A 26,737-nucleotide genomic window follows, 5' to 3' on the forward strand; every position below is an offset into this window, starting at 1 on the left:
TGATTCACATCCTCAAAGCAGCCACAAGCCTACACGCCAGCCAGCCAAGCTTGACTTCCAAAAACATTGGATCTGAAAGACATTCCGCCTATGCCACTGATCCTTCTCCGATCCATCAGTTGAGTGTGGGGAGGGCCACCTGTGTGCCTGGTACTGGGCTTGCCCCGTAGACCAAGATACTCGGAGATGATGGGTCCCAGGGAGACTGGCCCAAGGTGAACAAATACCTATAGGTGGTATAAATCTAAAACCTACTGTTATCATTTAGAATGGAGCACCCTTTCCAACAACTATGTCCTTTATGTAAGATAGCTTCTCTCCAATTTCATTTGCCCAAAAAAGATGCTCAAGGAGCCTCGACTCAGAGCAAAGGGAAATGTACAGAGGGTGCCAAAAAACATGTACACACATTGTAAGAAAGGAAAAAACTGAATTAAAACTACACTGATGGTAACCACTTTGAGCATCTCTTATAATTGCAGAAGTCAAGCGTGACTTGTATTCATATTTTATTATCAGTATATATTGAGTATTGCAATGTTAATAGTTTTTTCCTTTCTTAAAATATGTATACATTTTTTAGCACTCTCTGTATATTCCTGAAGGAATTTTTTGTCCCAACCTGAGAGGAGATCCATGAACGAATCCTACCCCACAAAAGATGAGACCCCCACCAATGGCCACATTCTGAAAATGTTAATATCTACAATCTTGTCCTCAGCCCAGGAGCTATTCCATAATATTTAAGGTGACTTTGCATATATCTTATCTTTCCCATTACATGCTATTTTTATTACTCACGCCCTAAGCTCCCGTTCACTGTCCTCTCATCCTTCTTGATCTCTCGGTCAAGTTATCCCAAAGCCAGCTCCAACATCTCCACCTGGGTATTTCACACAAACTTCCAACTCAGCTGTTGGAAACTAAATCGATGGTGTATTCCGAAACCAAGGCCTCTCCTCATCTTCCCTATGGCAATAAATGCTACCGCTATCTACACAATTGTAAGCCAGGAACTACAAAATCACACTTGATTTCTCTCCCTCTCTGTCTCTACCTCTCTTTTTCATTTCCCACAGCCTATACACTCTGTTTCAACACAGCTTGATTCCCTCTTGTTCTGAATCCCAACGACACAGCCTGATTCCCCCTTGTTCTGATCCCGTTGGGCTTCACATCGAGGTACACTACAATGACCACCCACTACCAGCCATCTGGACTTCCTCTACTTGCCCGAATTTCCTCTGCCCGAGCCCAAGCGCAGCAGGCCAGAGCTGCCAGGAACAGTCCCCATCCAATGACTGACTGTAGGTGGTGCACAAATATCCCAGCTCCCCTGACTCACCCTTCAGTGAGATTCCCTGAGTGAGGCCCAGCTGTCTCGCTCAGGAGCCACATGTCCTGAGCACAGGGAAGGAAGCCTGTGCAACTGAGAAACTGAAATTTCACTTTTATTTCATGTTCATTCATTTAAATTACAAATCGACACTCGATTCAGTTATTGGGAAATTTTAAGTATCTTTGGTACAACTTAGGTGTCTGAATCTACTTTTTCAACCATAAGTTTCATGAAATCTGAACACGGATCAAGTATTTCCAGAGGTAATTTGGTGTTCCCACCGAGATGTGCTGTAAATGTGAAATACACACTGGATGTTGAAGATTTAATATTTAAAAAAATGCATGTAAAACATCTCATTAATAATTTTTATTTTAACTGCATGTTGACATGATCATCTTTGGACTACATTAGGTTAAACAATATGTATTCTTAAAACTGATTTTACTAGTGATTTTTTGCTTTTTTGTGACAACTATAAAATTTTTAATTATGTATGAGGTCGGACAATTAAGTTTGTGAACTTCCCACCGTGTGTGTAGCCTGCATTATATTTCTACTGGACAGTGCTGCTGTTTGTTACACAAGTGTTCTGGCAAGATCCAGCCCCAGTTACCCACAGTTGCTGGATTGCTCACTTTTATTGACCTCCTTCCTTTCCCTGTCTCATATCCCCTTCCTAGAGTGGTGTTCCCTGAAATCACCTCCTAAACAAATTATTGTACTGGAATCTATGCTATTTTTATTACTCAAGCCCAAAACTACCATTCACTGTCTTCTCATCTTTCTTGATCTCTCAACCAAATAGGATTTGCTTTGGGGAGCCCAAACTAAGATTCCTAAATCATCTCCATTGCAACAAGACGAGTCTATCTCTAATATACTTGGATTACGATAATGGCCTCCTAGTTTGGTTCCTGGCTTGTGTTTTTGCTCTACTCTGAATCATTCTTGACAAATCTCAACATATCACATTCTTGTTCAAAACCTTTCAATGCCTTCCCATTGATCTTAGAAAGAAACCTAGGCTATCCTAAATCTGACCCACCGGATTCTGCACAAGTGGCCAAATGCTGGGTGCCCCAGTCCTCTTCCAGTTTTCAGTTTTAGCCACACCTTCCTAGTTTCAGGTTCCCAGGGCCCGTGTGCTGGGATCATCCTTCACACCTTCTCCACGTGAACACTTTGGCCAGTCTCCTTCTGCACATCCCGTGAAGCCCAGTTTATGTCCCTTGCCCAAGGAACATAACCTTCACTTTCCAGATAAGACTCTGGCAGGCCCCCATCTTACATTCTCCTGTCCTTCATTGCTTAGTTCTTATTATGGTGTAATTGTGTATTTAATTGTTGAATGCCTCCTTCACCATTAAAATATATGCTGGATGAGGATAATTCATTTTAAAACCAATGCCCTGACACATAGTAGGCACCCGGTAAATATGTGTGAAATAAATAGAAGAACAGTCTCACTATAACTATTTAATCGTAGGTGTGATTCTCATTTGGGTTTGAGGGGGCTAATCAATAACATCTCCTATTCCCCACCTTGCATTCTGCAAGGTTTAAGTTACGTAAGCGATAAACCCAGGAGTCAGATAGTTGGAGACTAAAATGGCAGCTTACTTAATGAGGAGAACCGTGTAGGAGGATGGGGCTAAGGTGTGCTACAAAATGAGTTTGACCACATCGCCCACCACACTGCTCCATGTTGAACTTAACTGTCTAAGCCATAGGCCTGACCTGAGAGGGGACAAGTCTTTACCATGGAGGTCCCAGCACAGGCAAGAAAACCAACCAAAGTACCCCCTCAGTAGGTGGGCCATTCGGAGCAGAGAGTAAGGCACCGAGCTTTGGAGGCCCACTTCTCTCTCTCAAACTCTCCAATCAGAGAAGTCAGCCCCCTCTTCCTTGGGGAGGAGGGAGAAAGGGGCAGGGGGACCAGAAGTGTTTGGTGTGGGAACAGTCCTTCTTCGTGAGTCTGGAGGCATGGGGAACGAGGGTCCCCCAAGTCCTGGGTATCTTCTTAGGCGTCTATAAGAGGATGAGAATCAACACCCTTGTTGGGAGGGTCAAGTGACGCAGGGTAAGTGTAAGTGCTCTGAAAAGTGTTATGAAAATATAAGCTCTTATTAAGAACCTACACACTCCTAGGATAGCAGGCAGCCTGTAGTCTTTCCTGGCCTTTCTTTAAAAATAAATAAATAAAAATTATTCATTGTCTGAGACACCTGGGCTCTGACCATGGCCTTGAGCCTAGAAGTAAGCTTTGAATGAAGCAAGCTTTCCATCCATCCCCCCCCACCAACCCAGTGTTGTATTGCCACCCCACCCAACAGAATGTAATAGCCAAACAGATTGATTTGCAGGCTGGGGAGAAGAAAACTCCAATTAAAAATGTGCTAAAGTCCTTTGAAAATTCATAAGTAACAACTAAGGATCTAGTCTGGTGCTTATATTCTGACAGTCTGACAGCTTCATTGGTTGAACGCTTTTGAAAAAGTAACTTTAAAACTTGCATTAATTGCACCTTTTGTATTTTAAGTCACACAGGCGTGACAACATGATTATTCATGACTTTGGAGAATGTTCTTGACAACAAAAGGACATTAATATCCCCAACCCTGTACCAAAGTAGTAAGACGCACCAAGAATCAAAGAGAACAAACAGGCAGAGTCCCTTCTCCAGAGAAGGAGAGAAAGGTCTGTGCTTTGAAATGTGCTGGGCCTGGGGTGTCATTTATGGAAAGACAGGTGTGGGTTTCTGGCTAGTGGCTGATAAATATTCTCAGGCAGAAGCTGCTGAAGAGACCAGTGTCTCTGCTGGCAACTGAGAGGGCTTTGATTTGCTTTGTGTTGCAAGTAGCAATTGGGCCTCCGAGCTTTCTGAAATGAGGAAGAAAAAGTATCCAAGATGCCAGAAACATACAAATGGGAAACCCAGAAGAACAAAATGGAGGTGTAACCTTAAAAGGATCGCTACAATTCACAAAGGGTTTATTATGTGTCCAGCACTGTGCTGAAGCAGGTGACATGAGATTCTGAGGAAAGTACTATCATCCTAATTTTATAGAGGGGGAAACTTAGGCATGGGAGGGCTAACCAGTGTTCCCACACTCCCACTGATTATACGAGGCAGAACCAAGACTTGGATCCAAGCAATCTGGCTCCAGAGACCCAGCGGGCTCCTCCCATGATGCACCACTCTGCAGAAATCTCGTGACTTCGCCAGGCTGTGAGGATGTCTTTTCTCTGAATGTCTGCTTCATCCTTCTTCCTGCTTCTCAGGCAATAAAAATGGCCAACCCAGAGTTCCTGACTTTATATCCCTTTACCTAAGACCAGACTAAATCTTGTAGTCCTAGTCCCAAATTAGTAAGGAAGGCATCCGAGCAGCCTACCTTCAGCAAGGGGTCCAGACTTGATTGAATCACCTGTGCCCAGGGGTAGGAATTTGTAGCTCATACCTGGCTTCCAGAAGATTCTACACACCGAGGACATTCCCAGGGGCTCTGGCTTTTGCTTAGGAAAGTCCTTGCCTCCTCCCCAGTCTTGCACCTCTCTCCCTTCCTCCGGGTCATTCAGTCGATGCTTACTATGTACAAGGCTGTAGGTTAAACACTGTGCAACCACGTCACTGACCTTGCTGCCTTCAGAGAAATTACAGCCGGATTGCACGGATCGCTCGTGTGCAAACAACAATGCATGCTGTGTGTGAGTGTTGTGTGTGTGCATGTATCTATAAATTAGAGATACTACATGCTCAGAGAGGAGAGAAGAGAATGGTCAGAGAGGAGAGAAACCACAAACTGCCCCCCCCTCCTCACGATGCTTCCCAGGTGATGAGGTCACTGTTGGAGAGGGAGAAAAGGTGTGGGCTTTTGGAGTAAACTCCTTGGGTTAAAATTCCATTCCATTCTGTGACCTCAACAAGTCACTTAATTTCTTTGAGTCTCAATGTCCTCATTTGTAAAATGGGGATAATACATATTACCTCACATACAGTTATTAGAATTAAATTGTATGAGTGTGTTTGTGGGTCTAGTAAAAAGAAATTACTTCTCCTCTCTCTTCCTCTCACTTCCTCCTCCCTGCTCCTGTGACAATTGTAGCCCTCGCTTCATTTTAACCTACACACCTGTGTTATGTGTCTGCCTCTCCATCTTTCCCTTTGGTGAATTTCTCAAGGATGTAGCCCATATTTTTGTCCCCCTGTGGCCTTAATTACTGAAACAGGAATTGTTAGAGCAGTATATCAAAAACAACCACTTTGGGAATTCTTATTTTGTATCACGTTTTTGTTTTTTTTTTTTTTATTAATTAATTTATTTATTAGTTTCAGGTGTACAAAACAAGGTAATACTTAGACGTTCATCATTTATATCCCTCATACTGTGAACCCCCCTCCCCCCATCCACTATCCCTCCGACCTCACACTGAACCATCACATTATATATATAAAATTATAGTTGGCATTTGTATCACGTTTTTACTGCATGTCACTCACCACTTCATTTTGTAAGCAAGCACTTGTGCTCATTTGCATACATTTGCATATTTCTTTGCAAGTGTTTTTATTTGTTGTGCAGGCTTCATGGTAGTAGCAGTAATCGTAATACTAGTAACTAGCTATTAGTAATAACTAACTACTAGTACCTAATGTTTGTTAAATACTCTCTATATCAGGCACTCTTCTAAGTATTTTCCCATACATTACCTTATTTCATCTTCACAACAAACCAATAGTTGCTATTGTTCTCCCCATTTTACAGACGAAGAAAGTGAGGCACAGAGCGGTTAGGTAGTGTACAAGAATGAGAGACGAGTGCCAGAACTGAAGCAGCAGTGCCGAGTCCTCTACGTGGCATAAGATGGATGGTATCAAACCCTGATTCTGCAAGCGGTGTGGCCATAGACGAGTCGCTTAAACTCTGTGAGAGGCTTGGCCCTCATGGGTGAGATGGGCTACCCGCTCCCACTTCAGAGCATTCTGTCTGGGAACCATAGGGGAATGGGCAAGTGAACATGATCTAGACATAGGAAAGATCCATAGCGATGTTAGCCGGCTCAGTGTTGCTCAGTCACGTCTCACCTCACTGGTGTCCTCCTCTCCGTGCCCCACTCCACTACCACGGGGCCTAGGGAAACACCGGCACACAGTGCATGCTCAGTCGTGCTTGCTGAATGAATGAGCAAAGTGCCAGGGCTCGCTGACCGTCACTTTCTTGAATGTAGGAAGAATAAGCGACAAGGCTGGGACATGATGGAACGCCACCCATGACAAAAAGGGGAAAGATGGAAGTTTAGAGAATTCCAAGGGTATGACTATTAAGTTTGATGAAAAGCCAGGAGCCCCCAAATCCACTACACCGACTACGGAGAGCGGGCACTGCTGAGTATGGCAGGGGAAGTGCCTTTGACTTCACTTCTAAGAGGTGGTATAACAGAAAGAAAGCTTCACAGTGGTCAATCTGGGTTGGTGACCTAGTTTCATTACCTTCTAGCTGTGTGATCTTGGGCCAGTCAATTATCCTCTCCAGGCCTCACTTTTCATATCTACAGTAACTATAATATTATTACCATTCATAGGATTCTATGATGATTCAAGGAGATACTGTGCTCATGCAGGGTCTGGCACATAGGAAGCATTCGGTACAGCTTAGCAAATATTGGTACTAATGTTTGTATCAGTATTATTGTTTATATTAGATTAGGATAAATAGTAGTATTAATGCTAGTATTTGTAAATTGTTTTTGTATAGTGCTAGTATTTTGTGTAATGCGAGTATTTGTATAATGCTAGTATTTGTATATTGTATAATGCTAGTATATTGTTTATATTAGATTAGCATAAATATTAGTATTAATATGATTTTGTGACCCTTCAAGCTCTTGGGGGCTTTGTGTCTTACTGGCTTTGGTTATTTTAGGATTCCTTGTTCCTCTGTACAGGGACAAACTTAGGATGTTGTAGCCACTTGTGGTAACCACAGGTAACTCTGATTTAGAGAACATGGAAGTCATGACTTGAAAGCTTGTTTTTCTGGGAGAAAGAAATACAGTTTTACAACTGTAAACCTATGTGCCGCTAAATATGTGCCGCTGCTATGCATGCCTATGTGTTCAAAACAGACAGATACCCCCAAATAGCTCTAGGGAAAGAAAAAAAACAAAACACTCCAAAGGGCTATTTAAAAAGTCTTTAATTTAACCTCAGTCCTTTAAGAAAATGATGGAGAAAAACAATGAGACACAGACCTTCAGATTTGGGCGGCAGCTTCCTAGATCCCCTCCTACATCAGATCCTTTAGTAATTGGAAAAAAAGAAAATCCTCCAAAGTAGCAACCTCATGACATCAAACTTACATAGGATCGATCTGCCCCTTAGGCACACGTGGACTCCCGCATTTTACACGTTGTGATTTTGTTGCTGCCTGAGTGGAAACTGTGACTGCGCTCCCATCACGGACCATGAGGTCATCTCTTGTACCCCCACTTCACTTGGTCTGGGGCTGAGCAATCAATTCTTGTTGATCAACTGTTTCAGAAGGTACCAGTGAGCGCCCAGGACATCGTGTTTAACTTATCAGCTATATTGAATGCTCTTGCTCTCAGATTTAGTTAACACAGATGGTAGCCTAAAGGTGCCTCATGGACGCATCATCGTGATGTCTGATAGGCAAAGCATGTGCTAGCTCCCTCAGGGACAGTTATCTCCACCTCTTTCTCTGCCCCTCACACCGCCTCCCAGATACACATGTGCATGTGGACTGGGTCACAGGCCGCCTTTTAAATATTCCAGTAGCACCTTTTGCAAACGTCTGCCGTGGCACTCGGCATTTTGTATCTAATTACGGATTCCGGCTCAGTCCCCAGCAGAGTCTCTCTTTCGTGTGTACGTTTCTGGTCCTAGCACACTGCTTGGCACCTTGTAGTTGCTTAAGAAACGTTGGATGGTAAAGTAAAGCATAGAGAATAGAGTCATAATATGATAATAGCTATGTCTAGTGCTAGGTGGGTACTAGACTAGTCAGGGGGGTCACTTCTTCCATTATATAAATGTCTAACCCCTATGCTGTACGCCTGAAATTAATAGAAAATAATATTGAATGTCACCTGTAATTGAAAAATTAGAAAAGGGAGAAAGGTTTAAAAAAAAAAAAAAAAAAAGGAAAAGGAATGTTGGATGAATGACCCAATTTGCCGGACGGTGGCAAAGGCCTGCCTTCAGGTCTCCCATCCCACTAGCTTGCCACAGGTCCAGGGATTTTATCTCAAGGGAAGCTGTCCGCCTATTAAATTACTATTAAATATTAGTCATCCAAATACGTTTTCTCACCGAGTTGCCTTAACAAATGGCAAGCACAGATGGTATTCAAGACATGTTGTCATTAGAAAAGTATGAAAATTTTATTTGTTTCTTTAAAAAAATTTTTAAAAGAACCTGCACATCACTGCAGTCTATTTCAAGAGCAGCCCTGGGAAAGCTGGTGTGAGGAGCAAACACGGTGCTTTTGACTTTTTCCTTTTAGATCTTTTTCCTTTTAGGTCATCACTTTTCATTAATGGTCCTTTTCTTTCTGTAAACATGATGAACTCTCAAAATTGAGTTCTGAGACAAGTTTGGTCTTCTTTTGTTCTAAGGGGAAAGAGGGCATGAACACAAATTGCATCTCACTATGTGCCAAGTACTAACTACAGTGTAGGTTCCGCTGCACATTATTTAATAAGCGTTAATGAAATTTTCCTATAAAGTTAAGGTAGCAGCAATGGAGAGGAGGTCACTCTGATCAGTTTGAATTTGATGTTGTTCCAGGAACTGAAATTTAGAGCCAGGGGCCTGACCTCATAAATGTCCCTACCCACATTTGGCCGTGACAGCCTCCTTGCAGAAAAGTCCCAGCCAGCAATTCTGGCTGGCTTGCCTTATTGAAAGCTGAGCACTAAGATCAATAGAGCAATATTTTATGAAATTCAATTTATCAGAAGATTTGACGCCTTAAAGATGATGGAATGTCTTATGTATTGGCAACCGTGGAAACTTCAGGAATGTTTGGTGCAGTAGATGCTAAAGCCCATAGTTGATTTGAAATTTCCTGTCCTTGGAAGAAGACAATGATGAAGAGTCACTTTGGAAAGCTGCATCTCAATCCCAAACCTTCACAGCCATAATGCAAGCAAGCCAAGAATCCAAGCCACAGTGAAAGTGTCCATTGCAGTGAGCAAACTCAAAAACAAGCAAACAAAAACAAAAAACTGACATATCTTTACAAAGGGGTACAGCCTACAAAATGTTAGCCTGTAAACTCAACCCCTATGCCAACCTTTTCCCAAACGAAGTTGCAACAAGTGTTAGGTTAAAACTGAGAATCACTAAATGTGTGGTAGTGCACTACCCTGAATAGGACCCGGGAACAGAAAAAGGACACAAGTGGAAAAACCAATGAAATCCAAATCAAGCCTGTAGTTTAGTTCAGAGTGATGTACCAGTGTTAATTTCTTACTTGTGACAAAGGTACAATGGTTACGTGGGATATTAACATTAGGGAAAGCTGGTGGAGAGGTGTACAGGAACTCCCTGTATTATCTTGGCAACTTTTCTGTCAGCCTAAAAGTATTCCAAAACATAAAGCTTATTTAAAAAAATGTAAGAGGATCAACTCCAGAGGTCATTGAGGATGAGATGTGAAGTGCTAAAAAGAATGGAAGGAACACTTAAATGTTCGCACGCGCACACACGCACACACAGAAAACTGTGAGGTGGGATCCTTTCGCAGTATATGCATGTATCAAATCACCACATTGTACATTTTAAATGTCTTACGATTTTACTAGTCAATTATACCTCAATAAAGCTGGAAAAAAATTAAATAAAATGAAAAAGAATGTGAGACATGTTATCCACCCCAAGGCATGAGCACAGAGCTCCCCTCTCCTCTTAATAGCTGTCCCCGTCATTAAGTTCTTAACTTCCCTGACTCTCAGTTTTCTCATCTCTAAAAACAGGCATAATTAAACCCTCTTCATGTAATTACGATGATGATTAAATGACATAAAATTAACTTGCAGGTAGTAAGTTCTCAGTGTACATTAGTTGAATTTAATCAAAGGCTAGGATGAAATAAGTGTGAAAAGCCAAAGAGGAGTTGTGTTTGTTTGTTTGTTTGTTTGTTTTTGTTTGTTTTGATAATGGAGAATCCTTGCCAAGGCACATCATGCAACTTCTGGACAACCAGGAGTCTCATTTCCAGGACAGGTCAAGCTGACGAGCATGCCAATTATTGCCCACGAGGGACTTCTGGCAAGAGTTTGCATAAGTTTGAACTTGGCTCCATCCTTTTATCACCTTAAATAAACACTTTCTAGTTAATGTGTTATCATTCCAGCCCTCTGACTCATGGGAGAATCCTCTTTTCACCAATTTATTTCCATGTCACTCGCATTAACAGCAACCTTACTTTCCTAGGTAAGTCCCATTATAGATAAGAATTGCTCTAAGGGAGAGAATCCTGATTCTGTTTGTGACTTATTTCTCTTATCTCTGGTGTTAGAGAAATAAAAAATAAGCAAAAATCAGCAAACTGACATATTCATTTATCTTCCTATCTCCCTTGGCATAGACAGATTGCCAGGCAAATTAAATGTCAGTTAAGGAAACTACACCTCAAAGAAGTTAAGCAACCTTCCCAGCACCACCCAGCTAAGAGCAAAGCAGTGAGAACTGGAACCTGACTCCAAGAGCTGTCCTCTCTCTGGCTATGTCGCCTATCCACTCCACTGGAGTCAAGTTGAAGAATGCTAGTGGCACTCATCTTTCCTGTCTGGTTTATTTCCCTCCAAAGCAGAGCTTCCCAGCGTGGTTGGGTAGTGTGTGAAAGGAACATCTGCTCCCACATGGAGACTAGTGAAATTCATTCCATCTACTTCTTCCTTTTCAAACGAAAGTTACCTTTTCACTTTTGGGTGCAGATTACCAAATCCAGCAATTCCAACAAGCATGACTATGGAGTCCTTGGTCTTCCAGGGGCTGTCTCAAGGTGGAGCCTCTTAGAGGAATACCCACTGAACTGGGCTAAGCTTGGCCCCATGCCCATGAAGTGCCTGGCGCCTTCTACACTGACTGCATGTGTGACCCTGAACCGGCATGCGTTCCCATCACCGTTTCTTGCTTTTGAGCCTGGGTCCTCCACCCTTTTGCTGCCCAGCACTCTCATTTTTCGGTTGAGTCCTGTTCGCCCTACCTAAAGGACCCCCTGCCTTTTCAGTCTGGATTTCCCCTTGGTACTGCTTCCCAAGTAGTCACCTCAGCTTCCCTCTTCAGCTATGAATTCAGGACTCTCAGACTATCCACTCCTGACTTTTCCAGGTATCCGCCCAGCGGGCCTAAGTCATCTCAGCCCTCCAGACCCTACTGCCAGGTTCCTGACTTTCCTGCTGGATTGCCCGCGAAGACACACGCATGCGCGTGTGCACGTGCACACACACGGAGCTGCCTGATTTGCAAGCACTCATTAGTGTTAAATGCCAAGTTTCAGGAATAACCAGCCTTCTTGGTTACAAGTAAATCGAGATCCCTGCATTAATGCAGTAATGGAAATATAATGAAGGAATTTATTGTCCCTGAAAGACAATATCTGCCACACAAACCCCATGGGGTATCTCCAGACAGTAAGTACAGCTCCACGCGGCTAATTCTTCTGGCCCATAATTATCTCAGGAGGACCGTGACCCTGCAGTTCTCCCTATTAAAAGTATATTTCCTTACAAAATGAACTGTGCTTTATTGAATTGCATCATTTTGATCACTGGAAATTGACATATTGGGCTCATTAGCCAGGAAGTTGGATAGTTAATTTATGAGGTTTCCTTAGAGCCTGTCCCAGACCACTCATTGAGGGAGCTAAACAGCCCACGATGAGATGGAAGAACGTTACTCTGGCAGAGTTTCGTTTTCTCTCATTACAGAGATAATGAACAGAAAACTTCCCTGGTACAGATATTGCTTCCCACCCCTGGACCCCTCCTCCACCCCAAAATGATTGTGCTTTATTGGAACCTGATACCATTTGATGGGCAAACAGTCTTATTCTGCTCATTAGCACCGTTTTTCGCTTAAAATGCTTCAACTGCTGAGATGAAAAGACGGTCTGAGTCTTTGCCTTTATCTTTAATATTTAAAACTGTTCGCACAACCTTTTAAAAATCAAATATTGATGCTGCTACCTGTTGTTCTTCAAAGTGGAGCAATTATACTGCAGTCCCTTCACGGCAAGCCAGTCTTTATGAGAAGGTTTGGGAGACATTTCTTTCCCTCTCCATGGCCTCCCCCTGCCGCCCAGGATGGAAAGCTGGGAAGAGCGTTTGGTTCTTATTAAAGAAATGTGCTGAGGCAGCCACCGGAAAGCACCATGGTGGGGGGCTGGCAAGGGATATGGAGATGCAAGGCGTATCCTCAAAGTAGATTCTGCAAAATAGTATGGCGTCCTTGGACGGTATAGTCTCCTAGGCTCTCAGCCAGTTTGCCCACAGGAAGCCGGCTTCGTTCAACCTCTGAAACCTAGATTCCAGGGGAACAGCGTTCTGTGCAACGGGATGGTTCCACGCTGCCCTCTAGTGGCTGTGCCCAGAAGCCATGCGCATCATGCAGTCTTCAACGGCATTCAGAAAACTAGCTCACCCAGCCAGGACCTGCTGGATGCCAGGGGTTGGGGCTATTGAGGTGAGCGAGACACGCAGCCTATCCTTAAACTCCTCGTTATCCTTGGAGGGGAAAAACACATAGGCAGATAATTATAAAGCAACGTGTATGTGTTATTACACATGTGAAAGTTCACAATGCCCTGGGAACACGGGGAAGCATTGTCACCACACCTGTGGGGTCTCGAAGGACTTTGAGAAGGAGCTTGCCAAGCAGAAGAGAAGGAGAGGTCAGGGCCTGATTGTGAATGGCCTGCTATGCCCCTGCGAGACTGTGGGTATGAAGAGTCAGGAGACAATTGTAAGCGTTTCGGTGAGATACTGTGTATCACCAGTTTTTAAGATGCACGTTTTCTTTGCGTGCATTAACATCGCTTTGGGATGCATCCTTCAAACAGTGGTGTGTCATCATTTTGTTTGTAGTATTTTCTCTCTTCATGGCGAAACAAAGTCATGGTGCATTGTACAGTCTATGACTTTGGAGATTTGAGGAAATACAGTAAAATAAGGGCGAAGTCAGGCAGTGGCTGGGGGATGGAGAGAAGTTTACAGCATAAAATAAATGCACAGAATAAGATGAGGTAATGGCTCTGGAGACAGAGAGAAGGGAACTGATTATGGAGGATTTTAGGTGGTGGAATTTTTTATAATTGTTGAATGATTATATGTCAGAGACAAAGAAGAGGGGAGTTCCTCTATGGGGAGGGGGAAGAGAGAGAGAGAGAGAAGAAAGAACTGGAAGAAAGTAGTAAAAACTGGTTTTGTTGTGAGTGTTTTAAGTTCTTTGACCACAAAAGAGGTGGGAGAATTACATAACTGAAAGGCACCGTGAGATCACCTCATTGATTAAAAATTTATGTGGGCTTTCAATGGACTAAAATAATGGAAGTGGGACAGGGAGGGGATCTGGAAAAGGAATGGGTGATTTCTTTTTGGCCCGCTGAGTTTAAGATTGTTTTCTGTTTATAGGAAACAGGAGCTCAGCGTTGCGTTTAATTTGTTCTAATTCATCTGGCGAATACACTCTCCTAATGTCAGCTCCATCAATTGTACGAATAACTTTGGAGCCACTCAATACTTTTGTCATGGATGAGATGGAATACCATTTTCTTCCCCATACTGGACACCCAGAAAGCTGATTTTAGGATCCACAACAAAGAATTCCCACCCCCACAGCATGCACATTCCGACACCTTCTCTCAGTAGGCATTTTAGTATATTAAGGACATAAATTAGCTGTTGTGACTGTTGCTTTGGATCCATGCAATGGAGTATCAGTTGTATAAAACTGAGCCACAGATTTCTGAGACTTTGATTATTGTAGTATTTATCTTCTCATCCCCAAGGTGAGATTCTACTTGGTGTTGTCAGCTACATACTCATTTTGTTGGGCTTTTCTTGGTTGTTGATTTTTAGATTTTATTACTATTAGTCAAAGATTGGGGAAGAGGGAAAAGAGGGTTGACGTAGCTGGCGATGGTGGTGGTAGTGATAGGCAAGACAGAGGAGGCACGAGAGTGGGAACCCTCTGATATCAAAATGGGGCGAATTGGGAGAACCACATAAAACAGCATACCAGAGGGAAATTAATTCTTAGCAAACGTATTGTTTTCTAACATGATTTCACATTGTAGTGGAAAGAGTGGGACAGATATGTGCTCAAATCCTCCCTCCTTTGCTTGCTGGCTATTTGGTCTAAGTGACTTATTTAACCTCTCAGAGCCCAGTGTTCCTTATTGGTAACAGAGACAGCAATACGCCGGCTCTCACAGGCTTTGCTGAGAAGTAAATGAGATGACTGTGTAAAGCTAGCAGGGAGCCTGTCACACGGTGAGTGTCTGGTACCTACAGACAGTTACCTGTGCCACCCCCACCCTGGGTTGCTCATGTTTGAATTACTCCAGTAACACTGCCTAGTCACTTCTGTCATTCCTTTGGCATGCCTTGTATTTTCCATCCCCAGGGCTTCACTGATGCTACTCCCTATTCCAGGCATCTCTGGACGTCCCCATCCTACCATCTCCAAGGTCCATTTCAAATGCCAGCCCCTCTGGGAAACATCTCTGGCACTTCTGAATGGAAGTCATCTCTCCTTCCTCAGAGCCAATAAAACAGCTCAGTATGCAGTCCACACAGGCTCTTTCATGTATATTATGTCTGACACTTATATTATGTCTGACCTAGTTACCCTCGCTGAGCCTCAGTTTCTTCATCAAAATGGTGGTAATAAAACTGTCTGCTTCCTGGGCAGTGGCAAAGGTCAAGTTGCTAACGCCTGCCCAGCGGCAGACACATTGAGCTCAATAGATGCTAGTGATATGGACGTGGTAGTAGTAGCAGTAGCTCTAGATGTGACCTCTGGTCAGGAAATGTCATTTCCTTGGTTGCTTGCTTCTAGAAAGGATGTATGCTGTTTCTAGAAATCGGTGTCTTTTTTCATGGTCACTTGACAAGGGCTGCAATAGTAAGTGGTCACAGTGGTGAACCCTTTAAAATAAGTGTATGAGGGATGGAGTCTTGTTTGAATGTTGGTTGAGGATGATATTTATCAGTTTGAGACCCTAAGCCTTCCTTCCAGGGCACAGGAAATGCTTGTGCCACTCGCAGAGCCACTGAGAAATGCACAACGTGAAAACTGGACAACAGTGTGAAATCTCAAATACACAGTCATTAACTGACAACACAGAGAGCTTTGATGAATATAGAATTAATGACTGGCCTCCAAGGTGGGAACAGAGGCCGTCTAATGTGAAGAGGAGGAGGAAGCAGTGGGATGGAAGCACTTGGGAATTCTCCCATGATCCCCCAACAAATACACCTGTTAGCTAATGGTTTCCGCTTTGAAATCATTTATCAGTTTATTTCATGATTTCCAGATTCAACCAACTTCTTAGGAGGAATGGGAAGAGGTCCATAATTTAGATAATGGGACATATTATACGTCCCTAATAAATAGTGCTAGGCCGTGTATTACTGGGTTTCAAGGTCAGTAGACTAACTTCCAACCCAGGAGACTGTCATTTGTCTGCTCTGATACATGGTTGCCCCATAAAATTTGTGATATGAATCACACACACACAAATAGAGAGAGGGGAGAGAGGGAGGGGGAGGGGGAGAGCAGAGGAGAGGAGAGGAGAGGAGAGGAGAGGAGAGAAGAGAAGAGAAGAGAAGAGAAGAGAAAAATCTGAATAGGTAGGGAAGTCTCTACTTGGATAGGAAACAGATACAAGTTCCTGGCACTCTATTCCTAATTTATTCCTGGGGTGTTCAGTGCTCCACAGAGTATAGCATCCTCCAAAGCTGCGCAGTCAGCCCACGCCCTGAACCATTGGTGATACAGACGAGGTCTGCTTGTTGAAGGTTTGAAGCACAGTGAAGCAGAAAGAGACCACCTTGGAAATCCGGGAGTCCGTGTCCAAACTCTGGCTCGTGAACCCACTAGTTAGGTGACATTGGACGAGTCGCATCATCCTCTTGGTGCTGTCAGTTATCTCATCTGGAAAACATGAAGCTCACACCTACCTTGCAAATTTTATGTAGGGACTTAAAATGTTCACAAGGCACCTAAGGAGATACACAAGACAAATTATGGAATTTAAATTTTACTTAAATATTAAATTATTAAACTAATATTAAATCAATAAAATGTTTGGTAGCCGTAGACCATCGGAGAAGTAGTACATGGGGCTCACACCTGGAAACCCACATACCAGGACTGTCATGGAAGAACTCCTTCCAGGCACCATTCTCTGGGGTCCTATCACCCTGTTCAGAGACTGGGCAAGGCTAAGGTCTAGGTGAAGGGATTCAGTTCCAACAGCTATGTGTAGCAAGAACATGCCCAGCCTAATGCCAGCCCCCTGCCCAATGTCCCCTTGAGGAAGATGGAGGATGAGGAGCTTCCTCTCCACATAGCCCACACCTTTGTGGGCAAGGCAACTTCTTTCATGCCTGTTCTTTGTTCCTCTTGTCATAACCACCAGCACCAGTCATATTCAAGGATGCTTTGCTATGATGTGGCTGCCAGCATCTCTGGAGCATCAGCAAACAAATTAGCCATGGTTTGAAGAGGCAATATTACCATACATAGGTTCGATTTTTATCTTAATAATAATAGGCTCAATATAATCATGAGCAGCACAGGTGATCACTTCACCTGGTTTTTCAATATTAACTCCAAAATCCTAGGCTCTTCGCATAGGAAAGCAGACTGAGTCAGATACATGAGCTTGAGAAAGACTGGAATAAACTTAGCATTGCTAAGGAAGAAACCTCTATCCACCCTCCAGGGTTAAGTATGGTGGGTGAGATCTTGGAAGTACTTCTTCAACCCTCCTACACAACTCCATCTATGGGAACTCAAAGCAGATTTTTCTGGTCAAGTTTCATTTTCTTCCTTACCCACATCTCAGCCACTTTCTTCCTAACAGGCCCCACCCATGAGCTCCAAATACTTATCTTCTGCTTTCTTTGAAAGCTGCATTGCAAAAATGCCTTCTCCTAATGCTCCATATCCTTTACCTCCATCTCTCTTCTCAACACCTAATCTCCTCCATTTCTAATTATTGCTCTGAAATCTACATAGCATAAAATATACATACCAGGAAACCGACATACCAGGACTGTCATGGAAGAACTCCTTCCAGGCACTATTCTCTGGGGTCCTATCACCCTGTTCAGAGACTGGGCAAGGCTGAGGTCTGGTGAAGGGCTTCAGGTGAAGGGCAAGCACTGAGAATAGCCCCTCACACAAATGAATAGCATCATGTAAATGGTATGTCCAGATGTCTGGCTGAAGTTTTTTCTATTTTTCTGTCGGTTATGGTATTCGTGTACACACACCCTTAGTACTGGAGCATTTCTAACTCTGTGTCGGTATGCTCACTGTACAATAATGTAAAGGGAAACAAAAGAATAAGAGGAAGGAGAGATATGCGGCACAGAACAAGGAACAGAATCAGTTGATTGATTTCTAGTCGTGGGTCTGCCACTTGTACAATCCTAGACAAGTCTCTTGACCTTTCTTTGTCAGTTTCCTAGTTGATTAAGAGGTTAGGCTTGATTATCTCTGAAGTACTTTTAGCTCTCGAATCCATACTACCATAATTTTGCAAATCAATGTATATGCTACGCTGCAGTGAGGCCAATGATTTGACTCCAGTTTCTCCTTGCACTGATGCCTGCAGCGTGCATATGGGAATAAGCAACCCACTGGCTTCTTGCATTCCACTTTACAAATCAACCCTTTGGCATCTTAAGCTACTCTGCAGGAACCCACACTAAGTGGTGTTCTTAAATCCCTTAGGCTCACTAATGACATTCAAAGAAGACCTATTACACACCTCAGCAGAGCAGTCAGAGACACACGATAGGAAACCTCAGTTGCAAAGAAAGGACACCTAATTTATATGACATGGTTGTCGGACCTTCTTCACCAACATCATGGGCTCTGCCATCCAGTTGTTAAGCTGACACTAGGATGGGCAGGTGTGATCAACCTCTCAACTCCCAACAAGCAGAGACTGGATTTCAGCTGCTGTCCTGGGTCTAGAAACCCCCAAAAGTATTCTGGCCAGGCCTCGTCAGATTAAACCCAACCTGGTACATCCGTGGAGACACTATATTTGGGCTTTAAGAGTTTATCCCCTACCCCACAAGTTACTTGTAAGCTACATGATTTCTCCAACATTCTTTCCACCAGCTTCTGACTTCTTCTCTTTCAAGAGCTGTAGAATTTGGAATGAAGCAGGCCTGGGCTGGAATTCTGGCTCTGCCAATTTCTAACTCTGGAGCTTTGGGTAGTCATTTAACTGCTTTGAGCCTCCATCTCTTCTGTGAAAAATGGATAAAATGCCTTCCTCACATGGGCAGTGCAAGGATTAAATGAAGCTACTAAGTACAAGGTCTGAAATATACCATAATCACCGCTGTTGTTGTATATGATAGGGTTACAGCCATCAGACCAATGTGTTCCCTCAAATTATAATAAAAGACAATCTGCTACCTAAGACTGTATCCTAAAGGCAAGAATGCCAGGACTCCTATGTTACGAGTGAGCAGGGCTTGTGCCAACTCCATATAGAAAAAGAAATAAAAAGACCATTATGGAATTTCTAAAGGTTCCAGGGTCACTGAGAAATGGACTGTAGCCTCTCTGTGGTGGCTTTGAAGTTGCTCTCTGAGACGATGGGAAGACCATGGGCTTTGGGGTCATAAAAATTTCTTTTGAGGTCCAGTTCCATCACTTGTTCCCCTTGCACCTTTAAGTAGAATTCTTAGCCTATTGGTACCTAGGTTCCTGATCTGAAAAGTGGCACACCGTCTGACACATAGTGAGTCCTCAGAATTTGTGAACGCCCTCCACCCTGCCTGTCCTTACTAACTGTGTTGAGAATGAAGTAGGTCTCGTGCAAGTCAGATGGCCAGCTCTTCCTTTTACACAATTGGGATTCTTTTTCCTCTACTCCATTTGTAGTGTTACATTTCCATTTAAGCTGTGGGGAATTACCTCTGAGTATATTAGAGGAGATTTGGGTCAGACTGCCTTGAGAAAGAATATAATGGAAACCTCACATAAGCTCTGTATCACACCAAGCACGTAACTACTTATGGAATCTTTTGGAATTTCTGAAGGTAAGGTTTATTCATGCTTAGCTGTTTGCAATAAACATCAACCCTACTAGTGCTGTTTCCATGAAACCAAAAGATCTTCCGTATGTTTATTTTGTGAATTGGGTCTTTGAATAAAAAGATATACCTCCTCTTTTTTTTCCATCTGGAAAGAGGAAGTTAGAAAACATGAGGGACTTACCCCAGAATTATCTCTGAGATCTCATGTGGATTCAAGAATAAATATACCTTGTTATGTACATAGCTTTTGACAAGAAAAATTAAATTGTTTCTTTACAGTTGTTCTATAATTCAGAAGCGCATTATTTCAAATTCACTCTCCTGTGTGACTGAGATTTGGAGAACCGTTTTTAGTACAGCTGACTTTTTAAATTATGTTATGTAAAAAATATTATATATATAATATTATATATATCAACCTGTTATGTGTGATATCAGCACAACTGGTTGAGAGCTGTTTAAACAAGATGCAGTAAAGAAAGCAAATGGATTTGAGGATAAGTATGATGATTAATTTTGTATGTTAACTTGCCTGGGCCAATATTTGGTCAGATATTATTCTATATGTTTCTGTGTGGGTGTTTTTGGATGAGCTAAACTTTTGAATCTGTGGGCTTTGAATAAAGCAGATTGCCCATCATGATATGGGTGGGCCTCACCCAATCAATTGAAAGCCAGACTAGAACAAAAAGACTAGCCTTCCTGGAACAAGAAGGAATTCTACAGCAGGCAGCCTCTAGATTTGAGCTGCAGCATTGGCTTTTCTCCAGTCCTGCAGCCGGCCAAACCAACCCAAAGATTTTGGACTTGCCAGCCTCCATAATCACACCAGCCACTTCCTTAAAATAAATATCTTTCTATATGTATGTATACATCCTATTGATTCTGTTTCTCTAGAGAGCCCTGACTGATACAATAAATAATCCCAAACGCCTTCAACTCTAAACCACTGTCGGGTTCCTACACCATCGACCAGTATTGGAAGAAAATCTGCCATATTGCGTTGCATTGTTAAGAAATCAGCTGTGCAGTCAAATAACTTCCATGGTGAAAAGCACAAGCCTAAGAGCCAAAGATGTGTGGGGTTAAGCCCTGGCTACCCCGTGGATGGGCTGTTTGCCTCTAGAAAGGAAAACACCACAGAGGCCCAGAGGCACAGGTTTGCCCTGTGGGACGCCTCCGCTCCACATGTGGTGTTAGCCTAATATGTCCCCATCAAAGAGGAAGCAAGTGGTGTGGGTCTGAGTATCACGCTGTGTTTGGTGCTGGGTTTGGTGAGGGAGACATTAGGAGGATTCATTAATTTCAGGTTCAGCACTTAGCACCATATCCGACACCAAGTGAGGATTCCAAACCAAGATGTCCACTATTACGAACAGGATTGTTGCTGATTTTCAAAGAATGAAAATTCTCCTTACCTTAAAAGCACACTGGGGAAATTTGTTTCCCGCTAATAGAGCAGTGTCACCAGAATGAAAGAGGAGATGAGTCTATTAATAAGAGTCCCTGACTAATTGTGAGCTGCTGCAAAACACTGTATTTGCTGTGCGACGACATCCAATTTTACAAAATGAATGAGCAGGGATAGGGGGGTAAATGTTTTGCTTTACAGAAGAACACATTGCTTTTAGGTGGTTTCACGTTTTCAAGATAATGTTACTTGACCTGTAATCTTGACAGGCATATCTAGGGAGTGTCCATTCCCCACCTCCCTCGGTACACATAGCCCCACCCAGAGTCAAACCAGTGGAAATGTCTGCAGGTAAAGAAACTGGGGGACTTCTGTGACCTTCAGGTGTCTCCAGCCCTCCTGCGGGGATGGACTTCATCAGCCAAGCGTCCATTCCAATCCTCTACATTCCTGAAAAAGAATCTCGCTTCCTCTGCCCCTGCCCTGAAGCTCCCGCCTGGAGAAGAAATGAAAATCCCTGACCTGGTTTCCATCTGAAATGAACTGAGATACTTGCATTTGCTCTCATCAGGATCCCGAGACTTGGAATCAGAAGACCTGGGTTTGCCCCCACTGCCAGCTGTGCCATCCTGGAACAGTCACAGAGCATTCACCAACTGCACTTAATTCCCTCATTTGTAAAATGGGCGTCATATACATCTCTCATCTCATTTTGCAGTGGATTAAAATATAGCAAAAAGAACTGTGAGGCAGCCGGAGGCAACCCGGATATCTCCTGCAGCATCAACTTTGCCATCCGGCTCTGTTTCCTGGCCTGCATCGTACAACTTTTCTCAACGTACTGTGCACCAAAGTAGTTCATTGGAAACACAGTAATTAGCATTACAGATGAAATGACACTGGTGCAGTGTTAATTACTACAGTGCAGATGTACCATTAGATATCATACATAATGTTGTCAAGCCTTTATTTTTAAATTAAAGTGCAACAAACCATACCCTGGCTACACAGCTTCTTTTGATTAATACAAATTAAGGTTATTCTGATGTCTAGGGAAAGGGAGGGATATGGGGGCATTGCATCTAATTGTAAGAACACACAGACAAATGGTAAGATTTTAGACGGAGTCCCCATAACTTCCTTCCCCCACTCTGGCCTCTACATAATGGAGAGTGTGAGCTCCATGAGGGCAAGGACTGTGCCTGGTTTTATGTCATACAATTCTCAGGTCCTAACACATAGTCACATACATTGAATATTTTATGAATTACTGACAAAAGAATGAATGAATGAATGAATGAATGAATGAATACAGAGCCATGTAAGCAGAAGAGGTGTGGAAGTGGAGTGGAGGAAGTAGAAGGAATAATGGCGTATTCCTGATTACTCTGGTTTTGTGTTTGCTTTGTGGCCTTTAAAATGATCTTGAATGCTCCCCACCCCTGGAGCTTTAAAATCTGAAATGGTAGATGAGTGAGCCATCACAATATACAAAAGTCTGCGAAAGTTCTTCATTGTGATGTTCCGCAAGCAGCACTATATTCCACTGGGTTCTGGGAAGTAGGGAAGAGCAACATGGGTCCTTTCGCATCAGCTACGCACCCATGCCATAAGTCAAAAGTAAGGGAAGGAAGAGAATGAAAATTACATGTCTCATTTATTTAATTCTCACAACAACCTCATGGAGGATAGTCCCTCCCTTTTTTTATTGTGGTAAAACACACGTATGAAATTTACCATCCTACCCATTTTTACGGGTGCAATTTTGGTGTTATTAAGTTAAACATTCATATTGTGGTGCAACCATCACCACTATCGCGATACCTTCAGAACTCTTCATGTTGCAAAACTGACTCCCTGTACCCATTAAGCAATAACTCCTCATTCCTCCCTCCCCTCAGGCCCTGGCGTCCACCATTGTACTTTCTATTGCTGTGATTTTGACTATTCTAGGTACCTCATATAAATGGAATCCATTTGCATTTAAAGTAATTACTGATGAGGAGAAATTTATTTCTATCATTTGGATATTTGTTTTTTATATGCCTTATAGCTGTTTTATTCCTCATTTTCTTGGGGGAAATTTTCATGTCTCTACTTTACAGTTAAAAAAACTGAGGATTCAAGAAATTTACTGAACTATCCAAGGCAGATTGGGAATCTTTGGACTCAAGAGTCCTTGATTTTTCCATCGTCTATGTGCCAGTGTGTTTTCTGAGTACTGGGAAAATGCAGACAAGCATATGACATGGTCCTGTCTTGCTTCAGGGGGCAACAATTTTCTTAGGAACATTATACAGACACAGATGACAGGATTTCTACAAGTGCAGGGAAGCCCTAGATACCTGCCCAATGGGACAAAACATATATCCTGTAAGAATTCAGAACAGCTCCTCTTATCCTGACTTGCTTACCATAAGTGCCCTTGGGTGTTACTGGTTGAATCTCATGCTTCTGTTCTTTACGTCGTTTGAAAGGAATTAGATCCAGTCCTGCTCTGTGGGATCTACTGTCCACAGCAGATGGATTTGTCACTAGATAGTAAGCACTGTAAAAATGAGTACACCATTACACCCAGAATTTTCCTAATGAAATACCTGTTTTAGTTAAAATATCTATGAGGATGCGCATTGCATTTTTTTTTTTACAATAGTGAAAAAGAGGAGGAGATGTGAAGATTTAACAATAAGTTATATATTTATATTTTTATAGTGGAATATTATGCAACCATTTCAAAGTTAGTGAAAAATAATATATATTGATTATGTTATATATTAATTCTATATTAACATATCATATGCTTATATATTTATATATAACGTTACAGATGTGAAAAACCGTGTATTAGTCACACATAAAATGATGTCATTGAAATATGTGTATATATAGTTATGAGTGTGAAGAGTATATATACCAAAATATTAGCAGTGGTTATTGGTAAAGTGGCATTGTGGCTGATTTTTGGTAAAGTGGCATTGTGGCTGGTAAAGTGGCATTGTGGCTGATTTTTATCCCCTTGAGCTGTTTTATTATCTTCTAAACCATATATAGTGCCTATATATTATCTTAATAATTAGAAAAAACTAAATTTTGCTTAAAGATGGGTGCAATGTCAAACATAAATGTATCTTTAATCATTTTACTGCAAAGGAAGTCATGAATTGGAACATCAAAAAAGACAAGTTCTCATTATTTCATATTGACTAAATATCTATTTATTTGAGAACGGAGAACAGGAATGGAGTTTTTGACAGGGATTATTTGGTTGCAAGGACTAGGTAACTTAAGAAAAAGTTAATTTATTGTTAAAATACCTGAGAAAGTATAGCTCAGGCTTCGTGAAGAAACTGGAATAAGGAGGAGCAAAGGGTTTTTGAAGGTCAAGTAGTTATTCTGTCCAATTCTCTTTCTCTCTATGCATGGTTTCCTCGGTCGCTGTTGGCACATCTGCTTTTTTTTCTCTCTCTCAGATCTGACTTTCCAGCTGCTTAGCAGGTTGACTGTCTGAGCCCTATATGACTTTCTAGTTCAGGTATCAACAGAGACTGTGCAGAGTTTCTGTTGATTGTTCCAGATTCATAGGAGAGAAAAGATGATTGACTTAGTGTGTATCATTTAGCTTTTGCTACATGACAGACAGCCCCCAAACTTGGAGACTTACAACAACCAATTATTTCACTCCTAAGGCTGTGGGCAGTTCTTTGTGTCTGGGCCAGGCTAAGCTGATCTTGGCTGGGCCAGTCAGCTCCTGGATGAACCATGGAATGGCTAGGCTAGGATGGCTTCTCTTGGGATGGCTCTCCTCACTATGGTATCGTCCTCCAGCAGGTTAGCCCAGGCTCGTTTGCATGGTGGTCTCAAGGTTCCAAGAAGCAGCAAGAAAGCATGCAAGGCCTCTAGAAGCCTACTATCAGGACTGGCATATTATATCCACAGGCTATGGGCCAAAGGAAGTGATAAGGCCAGCTTAGATTCAAAGAGGTTAGAAATAGACCCCTGTATTGATGGGAACAGCTACAAAGTCACATTGTAAAGAGTGCAGTTACGGGGAGGGGAAGAAATCGGGCCATTTTTGCAGTGTGCACATAATCTACCAGGGACCCAGACTGACACAGGCTCTAGCTTGTGGCTACACCACATTTCCATGCACCCACATCACCCACTTGGTTGATGTAGCAGGGGAAGAGAGAGACTGAGGATCTGTGCATCAGCTTTCTGTTGTTTCAGCCTGGAAGTGACTCTTGTCATGTCCCTTCCGTAGCCAATAACCAACACCAGTCACATGGACTCCACCTTACAGCAAGATGGCAGAATAATGAGTCAGTGGAGTATTTGGCAAGCATCCTGTCTCTGCCGCAGTGAGCAGTCCACAGAACTAACTGATCATTCACAAGGCTAGTATCAAAAAGGTGGGGGGAAGGTAAGGTGAGTGCTAAAAAGGTCTCAGAAGTTATGTGAAGCCCTCACGGAATCCATAGGGCAGAAGGATAGGCCCAAAGGAGTCAGAGTAATCAGAAAGAAAATCCAAGGAGCTCAGCATCCAAGAGCCCAGAAACATCCTATCCAGACCCATTCAAAATCTTCCTCACGGTTTCTGTCTGCTCCTTGAGCTGAGCCAGCCCTGGAGACTAATGCAGTAGAGTCACAGGTAGGAATCTGTGTTCTAGAATCAAGTATTGAGCGGTGCCAAAGTTATAGTCAGGAAAATGAAGCTGAACATCAAGTTCAAAGGAGACAGAAGGAAATGAAACGCTGAGCAGTACGGTTAGCAGCTTGTATGAACTTTAGCAAGATGGAATCGGGAGGAAGGAGTACGTCTGGAGATCTGTGACACAGGGAGCTTGTATGAGTCTCTTTAGCGTAGCACTGAGGCCACAGCTATGAGGAAGGATCCAAGCCCTGGTTCTGTGCACTGTCTGGTTGCAGGGGCGAAAGAGGTAGCTAACAAGACACATCACACTGGACGCTTAAGACTTCAGATCTAAGCCTTCGGTCTCCCACTAGGGTTTTCTCCTCATCACCCATTTTGGCTTCCTTGTCTCTCATTTGGCCTTTGTATCGTCTCATCCCTACCAACTGCTTCCTGCAGTTTCTCACACCTGAGATTTTTACTTTTGCAGCTTCTCTACTTTCCAAATATTTATGGTAAGAAGACAAGTTAATTTTTTATAAGCTGCCATGTCCAAAATATTAGTCACAGTGGATGAGGTCTCCTTTGAGGAGTTGAGGTCCACCTCAACTTCCTAACCGATGTGGAGTATGCCTCACAGAAAGTACCACAGAATCCAGGTAGGGCAGGAATGCCCTCTGGGGAGGCTGCCACTCCCTACTCCACATGTGGGGTTAGCCTAATGTCTTCCCATCAAGAGGAAGCAAAAAGCATTGATTTAAGCACCATGCTGGGTTTGGTGAGAAATGGAAGGATGAGAGCTTTGCTTACCTGTTGCCCATTGCCTTGCAGGTCAGTGGGACCATGTACAACACTGGAAGACATGTGTCCCTGCGCCTGGACAAGGAGCACTTGGTCAACATCTCAGGAGGGCCCATGACGTACAGTCACCGGCTGGAGGAAATACGGCTCCACTTCGGGAGTGAGGATAGCCAAGGGTCGGAGCACCTCCTCAACGGACAAGCCTTCTCTGGGGAGGTAAGTGGAGTTGTTG

General features: G+C 42.9%; 1 protein-coding gene across 1 annotated transcript in view; it reads left to right on the plus strand.

Annotated features, from left to right (window-relative positions):
* CA10 (carbonic anhydrase 10) overlaps nucleotides 1–26,737 on the plus strand; it is a 444,734-nt gene that overhangs the window by 311,200 nt on the left and 106,797 nt on the right. Inside the window, exon 4 of the mRNA XM_081028824.1 lies at nucleotides 26,536–26,721. Within this exon, the coding sequence (XP_080884950.1) occupies nucleotides 26,536–26,721 (186 nt within the window). The remainder of the gene's footprint in view (nucleotides 1–26,535; nucleotides 26,722–26,737) is intronic.

Source organism: Rhinolophus hipposideros (genome assembly GCF_964194185.1).
Source record: "Rhinolophus hipposideros genome assembly, chromosome: 20".
Taxonomy (NCBI): Eukaryota; Metazoa; Chordata; class Mammalia; order Chiroptera; family Rhinolophidae; genus Rhinolophus; species Rhinolophus hipposideros.